This window comes from Heterocephalus glaber, unplaced genomic scaffold (assembly GCF_053883595.1).
Source record: "Heterocephalus glaber isolate CG9 unplaced genomic scaffold, H.glaber_assembly_v1.0 deba00001688, whole genome shotgun sequence".
Taxonomy (NCBI): domain Eukaryota; kingdom Metazoa; phylum Chordata; class Mammalia; order Rodentia; family Bathyergidae; genus Heterocephalus; species Heterocephalus glaber.
The window spans coordinates 770,653-793,928 of record NW_028258413.1 but is presented as its reverse complement, the minus strand read 5'-3'; the positions used below and the strand labels follow the sequence as shown (position 1 = coordinate 793,928).

At 45.4% G+C, this 23,276-nt stretch overlaps 1 protein-coding gene and 1 pseudogene across 2 annotated transcripts in view; one reads left to right on the top strand and one right to left on the bottom strand.

Annotated features, from left to right (window-relative positions):
* The window catches only part of LOC101725390 (alpha-protein kinase 1), a 29,439-nt gene extending 17,189 nt beyond the window's left edge, over positions 1-12,250 (top strand). The window contains exons 6-9 of one of the 2 annotated variants that reach the window (XR_015446372.1): positions 179-359; positions 1,582-1,659; positions 2,539-2,851; positions 2,947-12,250. Coding sequence is in view for 1 of the 2 variants with exons in the window: in XM_087198713.1 (XP_087054839.1) it covers positions 179-340 (162 nt within the window). In the remaining variant the exon portion in view is untranslated. Of the gene's footprint in view, positions 1-178; positions 1,526-1,581; positions 1,660-2,538; positions 2,852-2,946 lie in introns of those variants that run through there. The other variant, XM_087198713.1, reaches the window with a different exon arrangement.
* An 8,961-nt stretch (positions 12,251-21,211) lies between these two features.
* On the bottom strand, positions 21,212-22,858 carry LOC147821891 (C-terminal-binding protein 2 pseudogene; annotated as a pseudogene).
* Between the last annotated feature and the right edge of the window lie 418 nt (positions 22,859-23,276).

Below are 23,276 nucleotides of genomic sequence, written 5' to 3'. Positions count from 1 at the left end.
GGCAAAAATTCCTAACAGCTATGGAGAAAGCTTGAGCAGGACCTTTATAATGGAGGAGCCAAGCTGACAATACCGATGCCTCCATCAGTATTTCTTTTCTTTGTCTTTAAAGAAAGAAAGCATCTCTATTTGGAGACTCTTGTTCTTCATCTTATTGATACATATTCCTTCCACATAGTCATGGGGCTCCATAGAAGTTGACACAGCACTGGAGCATCCACCTCGCCCTCTGCACGCTCCACCCAACACACGTCCTGACAGCCACGGCGCCTGGCCTCCTGTGTCCTGCTCCTTTCCCCTGGCATGTGCTCTCCGGCCCCATCCACGTTGCTGCAAATGACAGGATTTCATCCTTCAGTGTGAGTGGACAGTACTCCACTGCATTATACGTTCAGTCTTGTCCCTGAAAGGGGGACAGTAAATCAGTGCTAAAATTAGGGAAGTAGTATCTTTTTTTCTTTTTGTTTAGTTTGTTGGGGGTTTTTTTGGTACCGGGGATAGAACTTGGGACCTTGCGCTTACGAGTCAGACAGCGGCACCACTGAGCTAAATCCCTGGCCCTGTTTAGTTTTTTTGAGACAAGGTTTCACTAGGTATCCTGGGCTGGTCTGAAACTTGTGGCAAACCTCCTGCTTCAGTCTTCCAGTTGCTGGGATTATAAGTATACACCACCATGCCACCTTTGTGAAGTAATATCTTTAAAATATTGATATTCAAGCCTGTCAGGGGTGGTAGCACACACCTGTAGTCCCAGCATTTGGGAGGCTGAGGCAGGACAATTGCTGTGAGTTCAAGGCCAGCCTGGACTACACAGTGAGACCTTGTCCCAAAAAGCTAAAAACACATAAAAATAAAAAATAAAATACTCAAGCCAAAGGAAATGAAAACTGGAAGAATTCAAAGAAGCTTGACTCTTTTGTGATAGCATTGAACCAGGGTGATGCATATGTGAGGATTCATTAAATCAGCCTTTTACATTTTATACATATTTTTAAATCTCCGTAACAATTTTTCTTAAATGTACGGTAATAGAAAGGAAAGAACACTAAGTGGAGTCTGAAAAATGAATAGCTAGAGATCACAAAAGTCAAGATTTGTGTCAAACAAAACTAATTAGGAAATAATATAGGAAGTTAATAGAGTAAAATCTCACAGGAAAATCAAGAAAAAACAGATTTTTTTAAACAAGGGATTGAATACAAACAAATTACTGACAGGAAAGAAAAAGCCATGAATTGACAGAGTAACCTTTTAGATGTTATAGAACAAAAATCAACAAATTCTAGGGGCCAGGGATTTAGCTCAGTGGTGCCACTGCCTGCCTTGCAAGCCCAAGGTCCCGAGTTTGATCCCCGGTACCATAAAAAAAAAAAAAATGAAAAAAAAGAAATCAACACATTCTAGTCCATGGGTCATACCCGTTGGGAAAAGTCATTTGTTCTTATAAAGTTTTATTAGAAGGTAGTCACTCAATTATGTACTACCTGTGGCTGCTTTTGTGTTTTAATAGCAGAATTCAGTAATTGTGACCTAGACCTTATGTCACAAAATGGAAAACATTTATTATTTGGATCTTTACAGAAAATGTTTGTCAACCCCTGTTGTGGATGAAGCCCGTAATAAAGGTCAAGATTTTACATTTCCTAAGGAATAGATAAGGTATGATCAAAATATATGGTGAATATTTAAATTTAAAATTACTACAGTGAAAATATATTGTTACAAATCCCCCTCAAAATCCTCCTCCTGGTTTTGAACATACTCATCCCATTGTCTTGCCATTTTCCTTTTTGTTTTGTTTTGTTTGTTTTTGAGGGTCTCGCTATGCAGTTCAGGCTAACTTTGAACTCACCATGTAGTCCAGGCTGGCCCCGAATTTGGAGCGATCGTCCTGCCTCAGCCTCCCCAGTGCTGGGATTGCAGGTGTGCACCCCCCCCCCCAATTTGCCACTTTCTCAAGCACCTCTGGAAGTTCTCTTTCAAGGGTGTCTTTTCCCGGCTGCCACAATGCCCTGAATCTATTCAAAACATTTACAGCAATTTTTGTCAAATAAAAACATTGCAGTGTGTCCTCATCCACCTTATTCAATACATCTGGCACCATATGACTTCCAGCTTTTCCCCAAAGTCAAAATGACCTTGAAAGGTAGATGTTTTGAATCAGTTCAGGACATCGAGGCGGCCACAGCAGAGCAACTGAAGACAGGTGCTGGCCTCAGCTTGCTGTTCCTCCTCTTGGAGCTACAGGGCTACGGCTGAGGCATCCGAAGATGGTCGGCTCCCAAACTCACCAAGTTGTCCCAGAATTCACCTAAGCAGAAAAAACACTGTATGAAAGTATTGGTGATGTTTTTTCCTACTGACTTTGCAGGAGCGAGTTTTATTTTCTTCTTTATCACTCATGATTTCTAAATTTTCTATAATTAGCACGTGCCACTTATCTCCAAAACTAAAAATTCAAATGGGAGCCTCCTCTCAGTGGGAGGCCCAGTCCAGGCTATGGGCCAGGGCTAAGCCCTCGCTGCTCCCTTCTCGCAGGTGACTCTAGACTCTGAGCTGCTCACCGTTCGGGTGTGTGGTCCACCCCGCCCTCCCATCACATGACGCCTCTGTCACCTGGCAATGGCCTCGCACCTACCAGAACAACCACACCCAATGGCTCCTCCTCCTTGAAGCCGCTTCGCAGCCAGCACTGTCTTCAAGAAATCTTCCCTCACCCTTTACCCCCTTCCCTCCCTCCACAGCCTGGGTGTGGTCCCCTTTTTGATCTCCCCAAATAACTGCCCAGGTGTCACACTGCACACTTGACATGGAGCTGGTATCCAGCTGCATCCCCTCAGCTATAGCGCAGGTGAGCTGTAATTATCTTTTCTGTTACTTACGTGTTGCTGCATGAGAAACTACTCCCAAAACATAGAGACTTAAAGTAATATTTATCCCGAGCAGATCAGAAACGGGGTGCCTGGGCTGGGCACGTCTTCGGAGGCTGCAGGCAGGCTGCGTCTGAAACCCTCCTGGAGCTGAGTACCCCGTCCTGCCTGCCTCACGTCCTTTGCTGGCTGGGGGTCAGAGGCACAGCTCCCCCCTGCAGGGGCCGTCCGGACAACCTGACAACCCGCTTCAACTAACGTCAGAAGTGCAAAGGAGCGAGAAGCCAAAGCCATGGGCGTTTACACCCTCGCTTGCCGAGCAACAGCTCATATTGGAGTCTCTAATTCACAGACCGAACCTCAGGCAGTGTCAGGACAGCAAGGGTCCCTGCAGCCTCCTGAGTGACCTGCGGGTTTCCCGTCCCTGCAGACACTGACCATGGTGTCCACTCCACAGTGGAGTCTTCCTGCATTTTTGCTTAAATAAGTAAATGTAGAACTATGAACGGGGCAGGCAGTGGTGGCAATCGTGTGCAGTCCAGATGCTAGGTGGGTGCTCGCTCCCTTAGACGCCGACTTGCGCAAAAGGGGAGAGGCCACAAGGGAAGAAAGTCTGAGCTCCTGGCCTTCCAGAACCCACTCTGCAACCAGGTAACATGGCAGATCCGCGCGGGCACAGGAGGGTGGGCAGTTGGAAGAAGAGTAGAACTTTCTCAGTCCCACCCCAATGTATAAACTCATCTTGCTTCCTCGGTTTACATTTTTCTAATTTTCTCCTCTGTTCTTTTGTGTGTGTGTGGTGCTGGAGACCGAACGCAGGGCTTTGTGCACGCTGGGCAAGTGCTCTGCCCCAGAGCCACATACCCAGCCCTCCTCTATTCTTTAATATGTATTTCTCATAGCAAAAGGGATATTGAGAAATTTTCATGCAGAAAAAGCCCATTGTCACTTTCCACTTGGAACAAAAGCATTCGTGTTTATTTTAATCTTTTGCTCATGGAGTGTGTACAGTAGTGAAGTGACAATATTTAAAGAGCCAAATTTCAGGAGCTGAGTTCAATGTAAGGAGCCTTAATCTTCATCCTTTGGGAGAGCAGAAATGTCAGGCTTTTGTGACCGTCTTTGTCAGCACTATTGTTTTGAAGACGAGGTTTGTTCTGAGCAGTTTGGGTCTGTAATGTCCTCTGCCTGCAGTTCGAAGAAACTAGGTGTCATGTGCGAGAAGCAAGAGAAAGTGGGAGAAAAAACGAAATCTCTTTATTATGGTGCGTAAACCTTCAGTGTGCAGGAGCCCTGCAGCTGCACAAGGAGAAAACCCATTCAAAACGATAATGGGAGTGTGAATAATCCTGTCTCCAACGCTGCTCCAGCTTTGTCAGGTGAACTTGAACCGGGCCATCAGATCTGTCCCGTCCCCACTGCACACCCTGTCTATCACCCCAGGGCATTCACCATCTTGACTGTTGTTTAAAGAGAACAAGCAATCCATCATGCAGCCAGGGAGTCACTTTCTCATAGAAAAGTCAAATCAGCATGCGACACTACTCAGCCCCAGTGCTTTGCAGATTAAAATGATACATGGCGACTCACGTGTTCCTAGGAAGATTAAGTCAGTTATCTTGTTCTGCTGCCCAGACAAAAGAATTCCCCTCCAGCAGTTAAGTGGGAGTTTTGCAGAAGCTCAAAACGCTGGGCTCAACCACACAGGGTTAAGACAGAGAATTTAATGAAGGAACAAAAAAGAGAATGTTATTTTCACAGAAGCCCCATTTTCCCTCCCTGTGTGAGTTGTACAAAGCAGCGTCCATCCCCAAAGGGAAGCTGTGAAGTCTTTGTATGCGTCTCTGCTGCTTGAGATGCCAACTTTATTACCGGAGATGGTCACACAATGTATTGTCTGACTGCCTGGGCAATTGATTTAAATATGTGAAATAAATGCGCAGCCGTTGGCCCTGGGGCGGCTCATCCAGTGGGTTGCAAAGCCTGCAGCTACAGTGTCAGCTATTAACACTGTTATTCCACTGTGGGATCTGCTCTGTAATAAAACCCCAAATGAGTCTCACACAGAAATGAGCTCCCCATGCAGCAGAGGAGGCAAACATTTATCATATGACGGGAAATATTCTTTTGGTAGAGTTGGATTTGTAACTACACTGCACTTGTCTTTAAAGGTAATTTTAAAAGAAAACAAAAATAAGTATTGAGGTGCTTCCTTTCAGACTAAGTAAGTAGTGCATTAGCTAAAACCAACATGAGAAAAATCCGTTGCTCTCTAAATATTTTTAAACAAAAAACAATTTTAAAGCTTGCTCTGTGTGTTTTGCATTTAAACCTCACCAGGAAATGGCACAGGTTAAAGGGAAAGGATTCTGTGCTTCCTTCCAGAGCATTTTAGGCAACACTGTGAGAAATTTCTTCAGCATTTACATTTTACCCATACGTGACCAGGCCAAGTTATTTTTAAAGTCCAGACACGATTTTTTTAGTCACAAGGATTTCACATTTTAAAAATGCCCTCTTTTTAAATTTTTACCCCAATCGTCAAGCATTATTTCCATCCACTGGCTAAGTGCGCTGTAAGAATAAGAGGCAAAGGTAGAGCCTGTGAGCCTCCTCTGCCAGGGACAGGCACCAGCTTTAATCTTCTTTTCCTCCGCAAAGCACCGAAAAGGAGCAGGACGATTGCGACACTTTGTCAGACGTTTGACATGGTCTTTCCGCGTAACAGAAGGGCACATGCGACTGGCTGTGCACGGCCTGTTCCCAGCACTACTTCAATAGGGAAATTCTCCCGGGACCAAGCACCTGGGCCGTGGGCCGTGTTCCTGGGCTGGACAGCGCACCGGGCCACCTGCAGCAGAGAGCACGGAAGGCGGACGACGGAGCCTCTGACCCGCTCTGTCGGCGTCCAGCCCGGGGCAGGCGCTGCAGCAGAGCCAGCCCGGCCGGCACTCAGGCCTGGGCAGTGGGCCCAGAGGCTGAGACCCTGCTCAGCGCCCTGAAGGGCGACTGAAGACCGGACGGGGACCTCAGCAGCCTGCCGCCGGAGAGGCCGGAGCCCAGCTCAGACTCGCCGGCACCCGGAGGCCGGAAAGGGCGATTCCACTCAGCACCCGCCGAAGATCAGTTTGTTCCACTGGACTCTTGGCGCCCGGTGGTTTGAGACGCAGGTCTTGAACTCCGGGTCAACAACTTGTTGTTTAGTGGCTGCACGGAGGCAGACAGCTCCAACGGCCCCAGGTGTCAAAGCCGGGGCTTTCCCAGTTGCAAATTAGACCCAAACGCAGCGCAGGGCTGGGCCTGTCTGGAAGTGTGAGGTCCTGAGTTCCATCCGCAGAACCAAAACCAAAACCAAAACAGAACAGTATCAATGAGAAAACAGAACGACAGAATTTTGAAGAAAAATCAAGACACAGCACAGGGTGACTTAAGTGCATTAGTCACTTGGTATATTTTAACCTTTTTACACTACCTGGATTTTTTAAAAATATGCTGAAATGTTATGCTCAAAGCATCCACCAACCAGTATGTGTCAAAAGTGCTTTAAAAAAATGACCTTAAAACACACTTGAGGAAAGTTAATGCCTCCTAAGTTTTAACAACCATCCTAGTTCTCGAGAAAATATTATTAGCTGGGCATGGTGGTGACACATTCCTATAACCCTAGCACTCTGGAGGCTGAGGCAGGAAGCTTACCATGAATTCAAGGCCAGCCTGGGCTACATAGTAAATTCAAGCCAGGCTGAACTACACAGTGAGACTCTGACTTAAATATATATATATATATTATTTCCAGGAAGCATTTTTATAGTTTGGTACAAGTAAGTCATGAGAGTGCTAAAGGGTAGATAAAATAGGCAAGGCTAAATGATTGCTTATTTACTCCAATGTTTTCTATTGCAAAGATTAATTATATTTTCAATTATGTTATGAATCACTTCCTTTCTTTCCCCACAAAACCATCTTAGGGGTTTTTTTTTTTAAGGCCTTAACAAAATTATATTTCTTCTGATGAGGGCTAAGACCCGGAGAGCCCCAGGCACCTGAGTCTAAATTCAGAGTATGATCTTTCAGGAAACACACCCACACTTCCCGAGGAAGCTGTTGAAACACACAGACGGAGTGGTGCTTGTCCTGGCGAGGCCACCTTGAGTGCACTGTGCACAGCACCAACTAGAGATGGCCTGCTCAACACGCACGGCGTGCACCCTGAAGAGACCAGCAGCGATGCCCGGAAGGTGGTTCCTAGGATGGATGTGCGGGTCCTGTGGCCTCCAGGGCTTTGTGTACCCTGGCTGTCAGAGTGTGCTGGGTGCCTCTGACCCGACACAAGCTCGGGGGACTCTACCGGGTCGCCCTGCAAAGGGACGACCATGTCGCCTCCCTGCCGGCTTGATAAGCACTCAAACATTCACGCGTCCTTCATGGCACCTTCCTTCGGGGAGGAAGTGAAGGGCAGTGCTTTGGTCCCCCCAACTAGGTGGCTGCGGCTGAGAAGATGTCACTAAGAGAAGTGCTTTGCTCCTGTCACAGTCCACAGAGCGCTCACTTACCGAGCCAGACGTGCCGGCCATGGGGTGGCAGTGTGGGGGGCCCCTGCCCTCACTTGTCTTCCGTGTTCTCAGCTGCTTCCTACACAGCCACCCCATCTCCTGCACCCTTCCTATTCGCTCCTTTCCCAGGTCTCCCCAGCCCCAATCTGAGAGGAACCACAGGGCTCCTGTCCCTCTGCAGGGGGTGTGGCCCCGCCCACTCTCTGGTCTCTTCTCCGGGTGGCAGCTCCGGGTGGCAGCTTCTGGAAGGCTGCGTACGGTCCTGTCCTCCAGCCTCGTGCAGGGCGTGAAAGCGAAGTCACACAGGGAAGAGTCTGGCTCTGCTGCTCACTAGCAGGTGGCGCTGAGCAAGGCACCTGGCCTCTTGAATCCTGGGGTTTCCGCGTGTAAAGAGGACCTGAAAGATCACCTTTGGGTGTTGCTGCAAGGATCAGGGATTACGGTTTCGAAGGGCTCAGTACAGCGGCGGGCTCACTTGGTGATCAATAAAGGACGGGGTTTCCCCTCTCTTCCGTGTGTGTGCGCGCGCGTGCGTGCGAACCAGGCTTCCGTGCACCCTAAGCCCAGGCTCCAGCCCCAGCCCCAAAGATGGGGCTTCTTGTCACTGTCACCCCATTCTCCCCCAAACAGTGTGGCTGAACTCACTGTCCAGCCCTCTCGGACCTGTGACAGCCAGGGCTGCTCAGCCGTGGAGACTCAGACTGCGCCAGACACGACGACAATGATGACAGCAGCAGCAATGATACCATAATAGGCTCCTCCTCATAACTGAGAAGCATCACCTTGAAATACGGCTTTCTCATTCTGTTTTATTTTTGCTTTTGTTTGCAGTACTGGGGATTGAACCCAAAGAACACTGAGCTACATTCCCAGAACGTTTTATGTTTTATTTTGAGACAGAGCCTCACTAAGTTACCCCAAGCTGACCTCATACTTGTGATTCTCCTGCCTCAGCCTCCAGAGTAGCTGGGATTATAGGCAGGTGCCACTACACCAAGCTATTTGTTGTAAAATCAGTAGGATCATCTGGATAGCCCTGAAAAATTCTCGGACATGATTTTCTTGCCCCTTGTCCTTGTAACCTCATCTCCAGGCCCTCCCAGGCCCGCCCAGCCTCGAGGGACTGCGACCTCCAGATGTGACATGCTCAACACTGGGCCGAGCTCTTCCCCCCTACCCTGGGGAACTCTGATTTGTCCTTCAAGGAGACCTTCTCTAACTGCCCGACTCCCAACCCCATTAGTACCCATGTGCATGCACACACACAGGCTCCGTTGCACGGGTGCAGACTCCAATAATAACTTGTTTCTGTCCCTCCCTCCCCCAGTAGATTATGACCATGTGAAAGCAGAGCACTGTGAGTTCATTCTGGCAGCACCAGGGCCTAGCCTGGCATTTCATGTTAATAAGGCCTTGCTGAATAAAAGAATTAAATCACTAAAAATCGCAAGATTAATTAAGAGTGTGGTTTTATGATTGGCCCATTGTGACATAGCACTTAGTGTAACACAGTATTTAACTGTGCCTGGGACATCTCACGCACGCGCTAAATGTTTGTGAACTGCATGAATGAACAATGGCAGGTGAAACATCTCTTAATTAGGTCCAGAGGGTCCCCTTTATTTGTCCAATCCAAATAAGAAAGGCGTTCTCAGAGCCTGAAAAGAGCCCTGCCGATCCCTGTGTCTCACAAAACTCATCTGAATGACAATGAGTGTGGAAAACGGATTTGCTTTGGGTGGACAGGGTTTTGGTTCTTTGGTTTTTGTTTGTTTGTTTGTCATTTGTTTTTGTTTTTAACTGGGTATGAAATGCTCGAGTGCTCCATTGCTTAGGGAGACTCATCCCACTCATCGTTAGTGATTTTTATTTTAGTGCTTATTTAATTAAAATTAAATCATTTGTGGTACATGAATTCAAATTGGAAAAAATAGTTACCAGTATTGTGTGATTGTTGATTTTATCATTTTTTATCCATCCACAAACCAGATAACCCTGGAGAAAGTGACTTCCATCTGTTCTTGGACTCATTCTATGTCTGCATGGCTAAAATGCATTAAAAATCCCATTTCTGAAGATGATTAGTGAGTATGACTAACCTACATCATATGTATTACTCACACTTTCAGAGAAAGCCTAAATTAGTACTAAAATAAGTGATAAAGAAGGCAAAATTTGTTGGTTCTGGCTCTGAAAGCAGGTGTTTTAAGTGTATTAAGAAGAGTATTGTTCAAGTTTCATGAATTAAAGAGTGTGATTCCTGTGTTACACAGGACAGCTAAGTACTGAGATGCCAAGGCTGTGGACACTTTATGGGTCTAAGAACGTAGGCAAGTGGTAGATGGCTCACCTGGCGCAGGCCCAGGGTTTGATCCTAGCAGTCCAACACGACCCACCACATTATAAAACCAAGCCAAATGTTTAATTTCCTGAGCCAAAATGTGTTCTCATTTACAGTTTTTTCATTAATCTAAGGATCATATCATATCATCTTCCATGACCATCAGCCAAGGGTTTAAAAAGATCAATAGTACCAGCATCAGAAGTTTTGCAAAACTTACGAAAAGCACATCCAAAGTGACTGATAGCTCCTGGCACAAGAGTAGATGTCCCATGAGTGCAGGGGTTGTTGTTGTTGTCATTGTACTTATTGGTCCACTATATTTTCATCTTCCTCCCCAAAGCAGAGCTGCAGTTAGCAATCTTAGTTATGTTTTCCTCCTGAGTTAAGCTCAGTCCCTAGATGAATGGAAATTGCTCACATTCTTGTTTCTTGGTGGAATCTACTTTTTGCTCAGTTATCTCCCCACTCATTCAGGTTTTGTTTCATGGTGTTTCCTCCATATTTTCCATGATCCAATCTCTACAGCACTCAACATCACGAGTTTTCCAATCTGACCATGAAAACATAGTTTTGCAAAAGCACCTGACACTGATAACACAGGCTCACAGAATAATTTACATCAATGCTATGGCACCACACAGTTCCAGAGAGCTTCACTGGCTTGAAATCAACATGTGTTGGTCAGCTACTGGTGCATAACAAATTACCATGAATGCAGCGCTGAAAGCATGACCTCAAAGTTCTATTGGTCAGGAACCTGGGATCTCTACTCAAGGTCTCACAGACTAAAATTTACATGGCAGCTGGCTGTGGGCCATCCTTTTCCAGTCTCATTCCTGTAGTTGGCAAAACTGAAGTCCTGTTATTAGCAGAATCCGAACTGTGGTCTCCATTTGTTCAGTGGCTGTTAGCCAGGGGTTGCTGTTGGTTACTTGCAGCCACTCTGTGATCCACAAAGCCCTTCCACCCTGAAAGCCAATAACAGTATCCTGAACCCTCCTCAGGCTTCAAATCTCTCTGCCTCCTCCTGCTCTAGCCAGAGAAAACATGTGCTGTAAACGAGCTTGGATTGAGTCATGCCCACCTGCACAGCGTCCAGATCTTAAAAGTCAACTGACTTTGGAAGATTTAACTACTTCTTCACAATCCCTTTTCAGCGGTACCTCTTCAAATAACCAAGAAATTAGAACTCTGGAAGTCTGTCTTTAGAATCAGGCAATTTGAGTGCAATTCTGATTCCAGCACACAGGTATTCATGCATGCTTCAAGGCTTTTAGTTGCAAAGAACACAGACTCCTTTAAGGTGTTAATTCAGATACATGAGCAGTGATAAAGGAAGTGGTTTCATGTGAAAATCCAAGGCAGGGGCCCATGTGGAAGGTGTAAGTGAATCTTTGCCATTAAAAAATTTGAGCTAATGTGGATGCACATTGAGGCCATACTCTTAAGTGAAATAAATAGGACACACATGTGTAAATACTGAATAGTTTCTCTGGTGTGAAAAACTAAAAGTGTAAATAAGAATGATAATGTATAATTGATATTGTGAAATAGGAAGAAAAGGTCTAAAGGAATAGGGGAAATGGGAGGGGAAGGGGAAAGGAAAGAAGGGCAAAGAAGAAATATGAGAAAAGGAAAAACACGGAAACAAAGTCTTTGTAAATAGGGATGGGTGGAGGGGGTGAACAGAGACAGGGTAATGGGGAAAAAATAAGAACCAAGGTACATCATGTTCAGGTACAAGATCCCAATGAGGAATGTAACTGTATTGTACACCTAAAGTGTACCAATAAACTAAATGGAAAAAAAAACTTGAGCTAGTCTCCTTGGATTTTCTGTCAGTGTTCTTCAAGTTCAGATTTCTCAAGTTCTGCTTCTTAGAATATAGAATGTCAGAAAACTGACTTCCACCCTAGTGATCAGAAAAAAGCTAGAAAATCTAAAAACGTTTCATGAACCCATTAGAAATCTGAGATTATAAAACAACCAAATAAACTAAATTTCAAAGAATTACAAGGCCCTTCAAAGAGAATAGAACACACAAACTCTTTGATTATTGCCAAAGGACAGAAGAAAGAGCTGACCACCCGACAGGCCAGTAAAAAGAAGTCTAAGGCTAGAGTATCAGTTTGAAATAACTGGGAATCCAAGATATCTGCAAGAGAATTTTCCCCTAATTCTAAAGCTGTTTTTCAACTGGGAGCTCATAAAAAAACAAGGGACAGAATAGACAAACAAGGGAGAGCCGTGGTAGCGCACAGAAGAAATGTACAGCTCAGGCCAGATTTAGCTCTGTGGTTCTGCTGCCTGCCTTGCAAGAGCAAGGACATGAGTTTGATCCCCCGTACCAAAAAAAAAAAAGAAATGTACAGCTGCCATCATGGAAAAGACATGAATGTCCACCTGAATTCTTCTTTTCTATAAAGCCAAACTTACCACATTGAGGGTAAAAGTTCTATTGTTTCTAGGGGATGACCACTGAATTTCAGAAGTATGTTTTTAATTTCCAAATATTGAATGATTTTCCAAATATTTTTTATCAATTTCTAATATAACTTGTGGTGAGAGAATATGCTTTGAATGATTTCAAATTTTATTACTTTATTGAGACTTGCTTTAAAAAGCACAATATGATCTATTTTGGTAAGTGGGATGAAAGCTCTTGCAAAGAATGTGTATTCCGCAATTGTTGGCCAGAGTGTTCTGTTAAGTGTTAAATTGATTGGTGGCATTTTTCAAATATTTTATATCCTTAGTGAACTTCTATCTGCTTTTCTATCAATCCTTAGAGTGTGGTTAGAATGTGGGTACTGAAGTCTCCAACAAACTGGATCTACTCCTGCTCATTATTCCTTTGAAACTCAGTGAAGTGTGTATATTTGGAATGTTGTGTCCTTCTGATGGATTTTCCGCACATCAATGTGAATTGCCATTATTATCTCTTTAATATTCCTTGCTCTGAAATATACTTACTAGTATATTACTGGGGTGATATATGCATAACTCAAACCCCCTTTTCTGTGTTTTGGATGCTTTGGCATGTAGACTTTGCTGTCCCTGAAGACAGTGGCCCTCTTAGGACAAGGCAAGTCCTAGAGGTAGCACACACTCACCCAAGGGTGTGCACTTCAAATGCAAAACAACCAGACTCTGGTCCCTACCTTCAGCCACCTCCTTCATCAACCCTCCCAAGCCCAGCCATTACTGCACTGATCCAATCCCCCAAGTCATGGTGCAAGGCAACTGGAGACATCCCTGATATCCCCGAGCCCACGGAATTACTAGGCCACAACATGTGCTTGCCTTACCTGCCTTTCCCACTGGGCCCCCAGTGATGGCTTTTCCCATGTGTCTTCCTTGCTCCCTCTGCCTCCTGACCATGGGGTATGGTAGGTGCCCTCCTCCTGGGGACTGTGAGCAACAAATCATCTCCTGCTCTGCTGGCCTAACTTCACCAGAACAATAGTACAAACCCACATTTGGAATAAAGTGTAACCATGTTAATACAGTATAGCCAACCCAGCTTGCCACCAATGTATTTCATTCATATATATATATATATATATATATATATATATATATATATATATTTGGATTTGGCTTTATTTTCCCTTCTGTGACAACTTCTACCTTTTAACTGCACTGTTGGATCATTTACATCTAGTAGGAGTATCAATAAGGTTGTGTTTAAATCTATCGTATTTACATGTCTCATTAGTTCTTTGTTCCTTTTTCCTCTTTTCCCTAAGCTTCTTTTGAATTAATTGTTTTTATTGATTCTATTTTATCTTCTTTTTTAACCTATTAGCTGTTCTTTATTTTTAAGCAGTTGCTTTAAGGTTTGCATTATACATTTTAGCCTACTTTCAGATACATCACATATTGTATAGAAAAGTGAAAAGAACATGTTTCATCTCCCTCCTCTTGCCCCTGGCCTTTGTACTATTATTGTTACATATTTTACTTTTGCGTGTATTATAAATCCATAATATATTGTTACTATTTTTGCCTTAAATAGTCAATTCTAGTCTTTTTTTTTCACAATTTACATGACTTTTATTTAATAAAACCACATATTTACAATTCAAAAAGTCCTTCTTTGATACACTTTACTAAACAAGATTAAAGGTTACTGTACAAGGGCCAGGGATTTAGCTCAGTGGTTTCGCCCCCTGCTGCGCAAGCGAAAGTACCCGAGTTCAATCCCCCGTACCAAAAAAAAAAAAAAAAAAGTTACTGTACAAGCAATTAAAACATGGTATCGGGCCAGGGATTTAGCTCAGTGGTTCCGCCGCCTGCCTCCTGTCTCACAAGCTCAAAGACCCGAGTTCGATCCCTGGTACCAAAACAAGAACAAAAACATGGTACGTCGGAAGTGTTATCAGGAGTTTTCTACCAGCAAACTATTCAAAAGTCAAACACTGAGCAGTTACAAAGTACCTTGGAGGTGCACACTGCTCCCAACTGAGGGCAAAGTGCAGGCCTGACCGGAAGTCCCAGGGTCACCAAGCAGGGGCAGGAAGTGGACCCGCGCTCCTCGGGGCAGCGTCTCTGCGTCTGTTTCCAGTTTGCCGTAAGGCGAGGACGCAGAGCGCACGGTGCCGCCCGGCCAGCAGCGCTCCGCGCACAGGGCGCGGGGACGCATCTGAGTCCTGCGATCCCTGAACAGGCCGCAAAGCCTGATCTGCGCTACAGGTGTGGTCGGTGCTGCAGACTGGCACAGGGTCCTGCTTAAAAGTTAGCGCTCGCCCACAGATTCGTGTCAGACGGCTGGACAGGACTCACTACGAGCAGGGCAGGGAGCGCGGGGAATCGTGTCCGGAACAGGTTGCCGGAGGCCGGCTGTGCCTCCTCCGCACGGGCTGAGGAGCCGTGCACAGTAAGGGAATATATCCATCTTCCAAAGGAGAGGAAGGAAGCCCACGGCACGGAACACAACTGCGTACCCCAGTGAGGAGGAGGCGCAGCTGGGCAGCCCATCTCCACGGGCCATGGCCCGGCTGCGTCCAACATCTGAGGTCAGGAATGGCAGGGTCTGAGGCCAGCGCGCCCTCCAGGCCGCCCAGTGCCGTGACGCCCAGCAGCCTCCTGGGAAACAAGCGAGGTGCAGGGGAGAGGAGACTCCAGGAGCAGGGACGCGGGGTGCGGTGGGATGGGGCTCGGGGATGACCGCGTCCCGGCCCCACTAGCGGCGGCGGGTGAAGAGACCTGTAAAGCCTGCCGCCCGCCGCCTGTCTTCCACCCCGCCGGTCCCCGTGCCTGCTGCAGGCCGCACTGTCAACAGCGGAGGAGCCGCGACGCGGCTGAGGAGAGTTGTGGCGTGAAGGCCACACGGCCACTTGCAAATGACGACCTTGACCCGGCCTCCTGCACCCCAGGACCAGCACCTTACCACACGGGCACCGTTTCCACAATACGGGCCTGACCTTGGGACTGGTGTGTGGAAAACCTCACTTCTGTGAATCTGGATAATCAAATTTCTTATACAGAGTCCTCAAAATACTCAAGGAAAAGCTAGAACAAAAAACAATTGCCAATAATTTAGAACAAGAAAGGGCTGGTGGCCTGGGGATTTAGCTCAGTGGTTCTGCCGCCTGCCTCGCAAGCGCAAGGTCCTGAGTTCGATCCCCGGAACCACACACAAAAAAGAAAGGGATGATGGTCCTAGAGGAGAACTTGCCAAGACTGACGACTGCCGGGTTGCCGTGGCCTCCGTCCTGACAGCAGCTTGAGAAGCGCATCAGTTCGAGCTACACTCCGGGGAAAGCGCGGCACTTGATGACAAGGGCAGAGGGGACATTCCGCTGGAGCAGGAGAGGCCTCCGCTTGACAGTGCTTCCAGGGCAGTACCTGCCACCCCGCGGGAGCAGGGAGCGAGATTCATCTTCTTCTGCCCTCCTCCTCCTCCAGGGGCCGCCCCTGGCTCTCGGCCCATCTTCTACGGCTTTCTCTGCATGCAGCTCCCCACTCCAACTTCCACCGTGGCCTGGGCCCCCCTTCCTGCTTACCTGACTCAAGGCCCCAGGCCACGGCCAAAGCAAGCTCAGGTGGACTCACGGTCATGCTGCCTTTGCTACGGAGGTTTTTGAATGTGATCTCCATCTCTGAAAAGATTATCTCAAAAATTACACCAGCACCTCCTTCCTTATCCAGCAACACCTCAGAGGCCTCCCAAGTGACATTGCTCATGCGCCATGGCTAAGAAAAACCGTAACATACTTTCCAGTAGTTGGCATCACAGCGCCACAATTTAATGAACTTTGCTGAAATAAAGGAGAGGGTGAGGTTGGCCACTGACCCATCTTCAGCCGAGCAGAAAGCACAGTGCTGGCCACAGCCGCTGCCAGGACACTGGTCCACTGAGCTGCTTAAGGCTAAGCCTGGCTTTAATTCTTTCAAAGCTCTTTAGTTTTGTTTGTTTAAGGCCAATTCCAGGGTCAGGACCAAACGTGACAAGAGCCCCTGTTCCTCTCTGCAGCCAAGTGTAGGTCTGGACGCACACGGTGCCGCTGGGACCTGCTTCCGGCAAGGGCGTGCACCTGCAGCCTCAGTGCCTGAGCAACGGGCTCCCCCTCTTCTCTTCCTGGCTGTCCTTCTGCAGCACAGCCAGCACCTGTGCCCACTTCTTGTTCCAATTCTGCATCTGGATGGTGGCGATGGCCATGAACACCTCATCCGCCAGCAGGTCCTCGGGCAGCTGGGTCAGGAACTGGGCAACATGCATGAAGTCTATCCTGGTCAGGACGTCTTTGAATGGCTTCAGGATGCCCAGGGATGTGAGGAAGAGGAACTCCTCCCCACCCCAGCAGAACACGTCCCAGATGTGGCAGGCCAGGTCCAGGGGCAGGGACTTGCAGTACAAGGTAAAGATCCAGTTGATTAGGTAGATGTCTGGAGTTGTTTTTCTTGAAATGAGCAAATAATTTTGGCAAATTTTCTTCAAAGGATACCTCAAATGCAGCAAAATAAGTCAACATCTAAAAAGCCCTATATCAAACATGGGCACCCTCTTCTTAGTGCCAACGGCCTTCTTGCCCTTGGCCCATCTGCACCCAGATGGCAGTAAACTCAATGCATGTTGCTAAGACTTTGCCTGCCTCAGTGGTCTCAGTTGTGCCTCGGTCTGACCTTACATTTGGTGGCCCATACAGGGAGGTCTGAGCTCCCTCCCCCGAACCCTGCTGAGAGCACTTTGAGGCCACCCCAGACATCCAACCTCTGGCCTCTTCCTGCCACAGCTCACTGCTAGTCCAGGTCCTCCTAGTCAATTCCGTTCTAAAGAGATTTTTAAACTAAAAGTATTTTCAATTTCATCAATTCTGGTGCTCATTTCTCCTTGTGAATTCAACTTTCTATCTGGCATCATTTTCTTCCTACCTGGAGAAGTCCTTTGACATTTCTTGAAATGCTGGTCTACTGCCAGTGAGTCCTCTCAGCTTTTACAAGTTCCTGTTCCTCTTTATTTGAACTTCATTTCTAAAATATATTTTTTACTTGGTATAGAATTGGAGGTGGGGATTTTTAAAAATATATCACAGTATATTAAATATATTCCATTGCCTTTTGTAATCACTTTCCAATGAGAAGTCTGCTGTCTTTCTTACCTCTATCCTCTATACTTTGAGTCTTTTTTCTTCACTACTTTTGATTTTATCTTTCATCATTCATTCTCAGGAAGTTGATTATGATGTGCCTTCATGCAATTGTTTTCATGGTGTTTTTTGTTCTCTTCAAATTTTTGGCCTACTGGAATCTGTGATTTTATAGTTTTCACCAAATTTGGAAATTTTAGAGTCTTTTAATTCTTTACTATTTTTTCTCTCCCCATACTTTTATGAGGACTCCAAATTATATGTATGTTGGCCTGCCTGATAATTATTTTACAGCTCACTACTACTTTCATTTTTGTCTGTATGTCTTAGTTTCTTCAAGTTCACTAATCTTTTTTCTGCAGCCTCTGATCAACTCCTAATCTTCTCTAGGTATTTTTGCCCTTCTAGATAATATATTTTTCACCACTTGAAGTTTTATTTGACATTTTGTAATACCCGTTTTTCTTCACTTCATGGTCATACTTTTTGTCTACCTTTTTAAATTTTTTTGTTCCAGTGCTGAGGATTGAATCCAGAGGCTCACATTTAGTAGGCAAGGGCTCTCCCACTGAACTCCATTCCCAACTCCCATTCTAAAGTTTCATAACAGGTTGTCTTAATACCCATGTCTAAATTTTACCATCAAATGTCATTCTAACTCTGTATTGTTTGATTTTTTTCTTTTCTTTGTGAGCCATATTTTCCTGCTTCTTTGACTCCTAGTAATTTTTTATTAGATGCTAAGCATTTTGTATTTTATGTTGCTTGGGTATTAGATTTTTAAAGATTTCTTTAAATATTTCAGGACTTAGTTCTAGGATGTAGTCTCTTGTAATCTTGTAATCTTATAGTTCCTTGGAATCTATTCAATGTTTTCAAGGATTGCTTGAGCCAGATCGAGGGCAGGTTTTAGTTTTGTGTTCATTTTAAATCATTTTTGAGCCACTCTATTCGATGTCCTAGCTTTAGTATGTTTTCCTCCTGTGGCATATGTGAGCACACACTTTTCCCACCCTTTATAAGCTCTGGGAGTAGGGGTTCTGCCCACTTATTTCTTATGATCTTCACACACACACACACACACACACACACACACACACACACACTTTGTTAGTTTCCTCTTGTGCATGTCCAAACTAGTCTTCAGCTTAAACTCCAAGAACTCCCTCTGCAGACCTTCAGAGCTTGCTTTCTCTTCTACAGCAATGTGCTTCACAAACCCCTGCCACTTCAGCTTCCCCAGCTCCAGATTCTGGCCCTTCACCTTAGCTGGATCGTCAGACTCTGTTCACTGTTCCTCCTCTTGGCTGTGTCATCTCTAAGGGATGAGCTAGCGTGTTCATAGGGCATCCCTCGTTTGTTTCTGCTCTTTTTCCTCTCATTGATTCGGTCTTGGGCTGCCTGCTGTCCAAAGGCTGAGAAGCAGCATTTCATATACTATACATGGCTCTCTGCATGCTTATGGCCAGATGGTAAATCTGGCTTCTATTCATTCCATCATAGCCAGAGCAAAATGTTCCTGCATGGGGCTTTTAAAAGCTTCTCCTTGAAAGTGAGAAATGTCATTTTCAGTCTTAATTTATGATTAAAATAAACAGGACAACCAAAATAATCTTAAAGGTAAGAGGAAATAAACTCTATTTTGAGTTTAAAAGGAGAAAAATGGTGTGATTTGCACACAGAATTGACTCCCTCTTTCCCTTAGACCATGTAGCATAAGTCTTCTTGTAGGAAAAAGACACCATCTAGCTTCATCCATAAAATCCAGTCCCATGCACAGTAAGTTTATAGAGCTGTATTTCTCTTGGAAATCACTGATATTTAGCAGGCTGATTATAGCTGAGGCTAGAAGCAGTTCAGCCCAGCGCACAGTCATGCTCCACCCCACCTGTTTGTATGGCCTTGGGCAAGTTACTGAACCTCCAGTTTCTTCCTGTGTGAAATGGAAGTAAAAATGACAATCACACTCAGATAGTTCATCCAAGAGTTAAATACATAATGCTGTTAAAGTTCTTTGTCTTATGCTTATCCAAGGAAAGAGCATAATAATCACATTTCATTTTATTTTTAATTTTTATTAGAATATTTTTGCAGAACATAGTAATCACATTCATCATGAAGCTGGTATGTGTGCATAACACATCTGAATTCTCTACACATCCCCATCCTCTTCCTTCCCTCCTGGCTGCATTTTTTCCCTTACTCTACCTCCTATCTCTTCCCATAGCTTTTTCTCCTATTATCTATCTTTTATTTTGCTCTTGATTTATATTTTTGGTTTCTCATGTAAGAGAAACCATGCAATAGTTAAGCATGTGCATCTGATTTATTTCACTTAATATTATGGTCTCAAGGTGCATCCATTTGCCTACAGGTGACTCAAGTTTATCCTTCTTTATGGCAGAGAAATCTTCCATTGTATATAAATATCTCATTTTTTATCCATTCATCTGTTAATGGATATATAGGTCACTTCTAAGATTTATCTATTGTGAACTCTGCTGCTATAAACATGACTGTGCATGGATCACTGTAATATGATGTCTTTAACTCTTTCAGGCAGATTCTTAGGAGCAGAAGAGCTGAGTTAAATGGAACTTCTTGTTTTAACTTCTTGAGAAATCTCCATTCTGATTTCCAAAGTGATTGTACTAGTTTACATTCCCACTGACAATGAAGAAGGGTTTATTTTCTCCACATGCTCTCAGTGTCTGTTGTTCCTTGATTTCTGATCATGGCCATTCTTTCTGGGGTAAGCTGAAATCTCAGTGTTGTTTTAATTTGCATTTCTCTAATGGCCAGCGATGTTGAACACATTTTCAGGTATTTGTTGGTCATTTGTAGTTCTCCTGCAGTGTGTGTTCATTTCAGTTTCTCATCTTTTTTTAAAAATTTTAATTACTTTTTATTGAAAACTGCACTGAATGCTAAATGTCCACCTTTACAGTAAACAAATACAGTAACAGTAACTCACACTAAAACAAAACATACTTCTGCATAGCCATTATTTTTCTGTTTGGGACAGTTTAAAGTTTTTCTTTTGTCACAAAAACAGGAATGTACCTATACAAAGGCTCAAAATAGGCCATCTTTTTAAACAAAAAGGCAATGATTCACAAAAGACTATGAATAGAACATGTAACTAGTTGATACAAATCTAATAGGATTTGTTAAAATCAGTCACATCTAATATCACATCTGAAATGTTCTTGTATAAAATATCATGTGAAGAAAAGAATTTATCAATGTCTAAAAAAGTAGGTTTGTCCATAGACAATCTGACAAGTAACCATAAAAAGTGTTTCCTGAGACATAAGGAAATGCAACATTATTCTTCTTGAACCCTTACAGTTCAAAACTTTCCACTCAATAAAACAGCTGAGGATCTGAAACTGAGAAAATATATTTGAGTACAAACAGCTTGTGAAAGTTAATAATTTTTTCTTTTTTGCATCATCAGAGGGTACTACTGAACTAACAACCAACTTGCGCGCTCAGTATGCAGTTCAGATGTGAGAGACACCACTCTGTGCAGGAGCCTGTGCTCTTCAGTCCTATTCGTGCAGATGTCTAACAGGCAGCTTTCTCCCCATCTTGTAGTAATTTAATCTTCCCATTAATAAAAAGAGGTAACAAGCCCCTGTAGACCAAAGGGACTAGAGTTGTAAGATGGGGATTTCCTCTTAACATGTTTTTATTTTGGGGTTTGGAACTCTTGATGCAACATTCTAGAGCAAGGTGCTCAGGACCTGCTGTGTCCAAGGGACTGATAAAGGAAAAAGCTCTATTTATTCTTTGTGATTTGATGCACAGATGAAAAACTTAACACACAGTAACAGAAGTTGGTCGTCAATAAGTCACGTCCTAGTCTTTCCGCGCTTCTGCAAGCAGACATCTTCAGTTTCCTAACTCTTGTAGGTTTAACACTGCAACATCAAGGATGTGTATGTCCAGGCTCAGTTAAAAAGACTGTCAAAGACTTTTCTTAGTTCATCCATTTTTCACTGTCTCTTGGTCCCAAGTTTATCCAAATGATTACCTTTCAGTATTCTCTGCTATTGCTCGTTGGGGTGCTCTCGATTATCCCCATGTTTTGTGGGTTGGTTGGGAGAGGGAGCTTGGGAAGGTTGCGCCGATGTGGGGAGGTTGTGAGTCACCGGGATGCCTCCAGGGACAATCCCTTGCTTGGCTGCAGAAGTCCTCCCGGGTCCACACCTACAATGCTTGGTGGATACCTGTATGCGGCACCATTGAGCTCAGGATGGATTGCTTGCTGGTCTATTACTGACCAAGGAGCTGAAGTGACGAAGAATTCCTTGTTGACACAGTTTCTTGAGCTTTCTGGGATGCGTCCTGTGATTGCTCAGTGGATCTCTGTGGCAGCTGCCTCCCTCATCTCCAGGGCTGCTTGTTCACTGTACCAGGCCGTGTGGGGAGTACAGATGAGATCTGGTGCGTGTTTCAGTGGACCCTGAGCAAAGCTAAAGGGCTCAGATTCGTGCCCATCAAGGGCCGCCCCTTGTATCCTGCCCTCTTTGAGGGCCTGGGCTAAGGCCTTCTCATCCACCAGGCCACCGCGGGCTGCGTTCACTAGGAATGCCCCTTGCCTCATCTGCTTTACAGTAAAGTCATTGATGAGGTGGTGGTTATGTTCACTGAGACTGCAGTGCAAGGAGACACAGTCACTCTGATACAGCAAATCCTGTAGGGTGTAGATCCTCTGCATGCCCAGGGATCGCTCTATGCCATCCTGCAAGTAGGGGTCCTAAAATATGACACAGAATCCAAAGGCCTTGGCTCGAACAGCAACCACCTGCCCTGTGCGATCAAAGCCGATGAGGCCCAGTGTCTCTCCATGGATTTGGGCTGCTCCTGAGGCCACCTCTCGAATCTGTTCCACGCTCTGTACCCTCGCCCCTTCCCGCAGTGCCTGGTACAGCCACGTGTTCCGCCGGTACAGATTGAGGATGTGGCAGATGGTGGAATCAGCCGTCTCTTCCACGGCTGCGGACGGGATGTGGCACACAGCGATCCCAGGCTCACCAGCAGCCTTGATGTCCACGTTGTCATAGCCGCTGCCAATCCGAACGATCACTCTCAGGGCCTTGAGCGTCTCCAAGTCCTCCCTGGTGAGGGTGATGGTGTGGTACATCATAGTACCCATGGCCTCGTTTAACACCTTTTCGTGGATCTCCTGTGTGGACTGCGCGTCACAGAAGGCCACAGTGGCCAGGTCCTTCACAATGGGCATCTCCACGGTGCAGTCTCTGCCCTCCAGCAGCGCCACCAGGGGCCGGGGGTGCAGGGGGCCGTTCATGATCTGGGGTCGGTTACCTTCACAAATTCTGTCCAGTCGCTGTCGCTTGACTTTGTGCTTATCCACAAGGGCCATTCTTTATTGAACTTTGCAACTCTCTGATTCAAAAGGCAAAGCAGTCCTCTAAGAACTTAAGGGAACTCACAGGAGTCTGCCTGCATTACGCCACTATGAACCCAGTGTTAATCTGTCCACAAACTCTGTGGTTCACATGATGGGTTGTCCATCTCTTTAAGGGGACACAGCTTCATTGGTTCAAAACCATTTAAGGTGATGAAACCCTCGTCTGGGGCCGCTGACGTCCATGGTGAAGGGCACCCACCCGGGAGGCAGAGGCGGTGGCAGTGGCTGGCAGCCCCCTCAGCGCGGCATGGCTCCCGGCTCTGTCCCTCGCTCCTTGGGCCACTCCCGAGCCACCTTAAAATGTAGTTTCTCATGTTTTAATTTGTTCTTTTGGGAAACTCTAATTTTTTTAATTCTACATATATTCTAGGTATTAGTCCTCTGATGGGTAGCTGGTATAAATTTTTTCCCATTGTTTTCTAGTTTACTTCAATAGAATTTTTAAAATAACTAAAAATCTAAAGCCAATGTAATTTT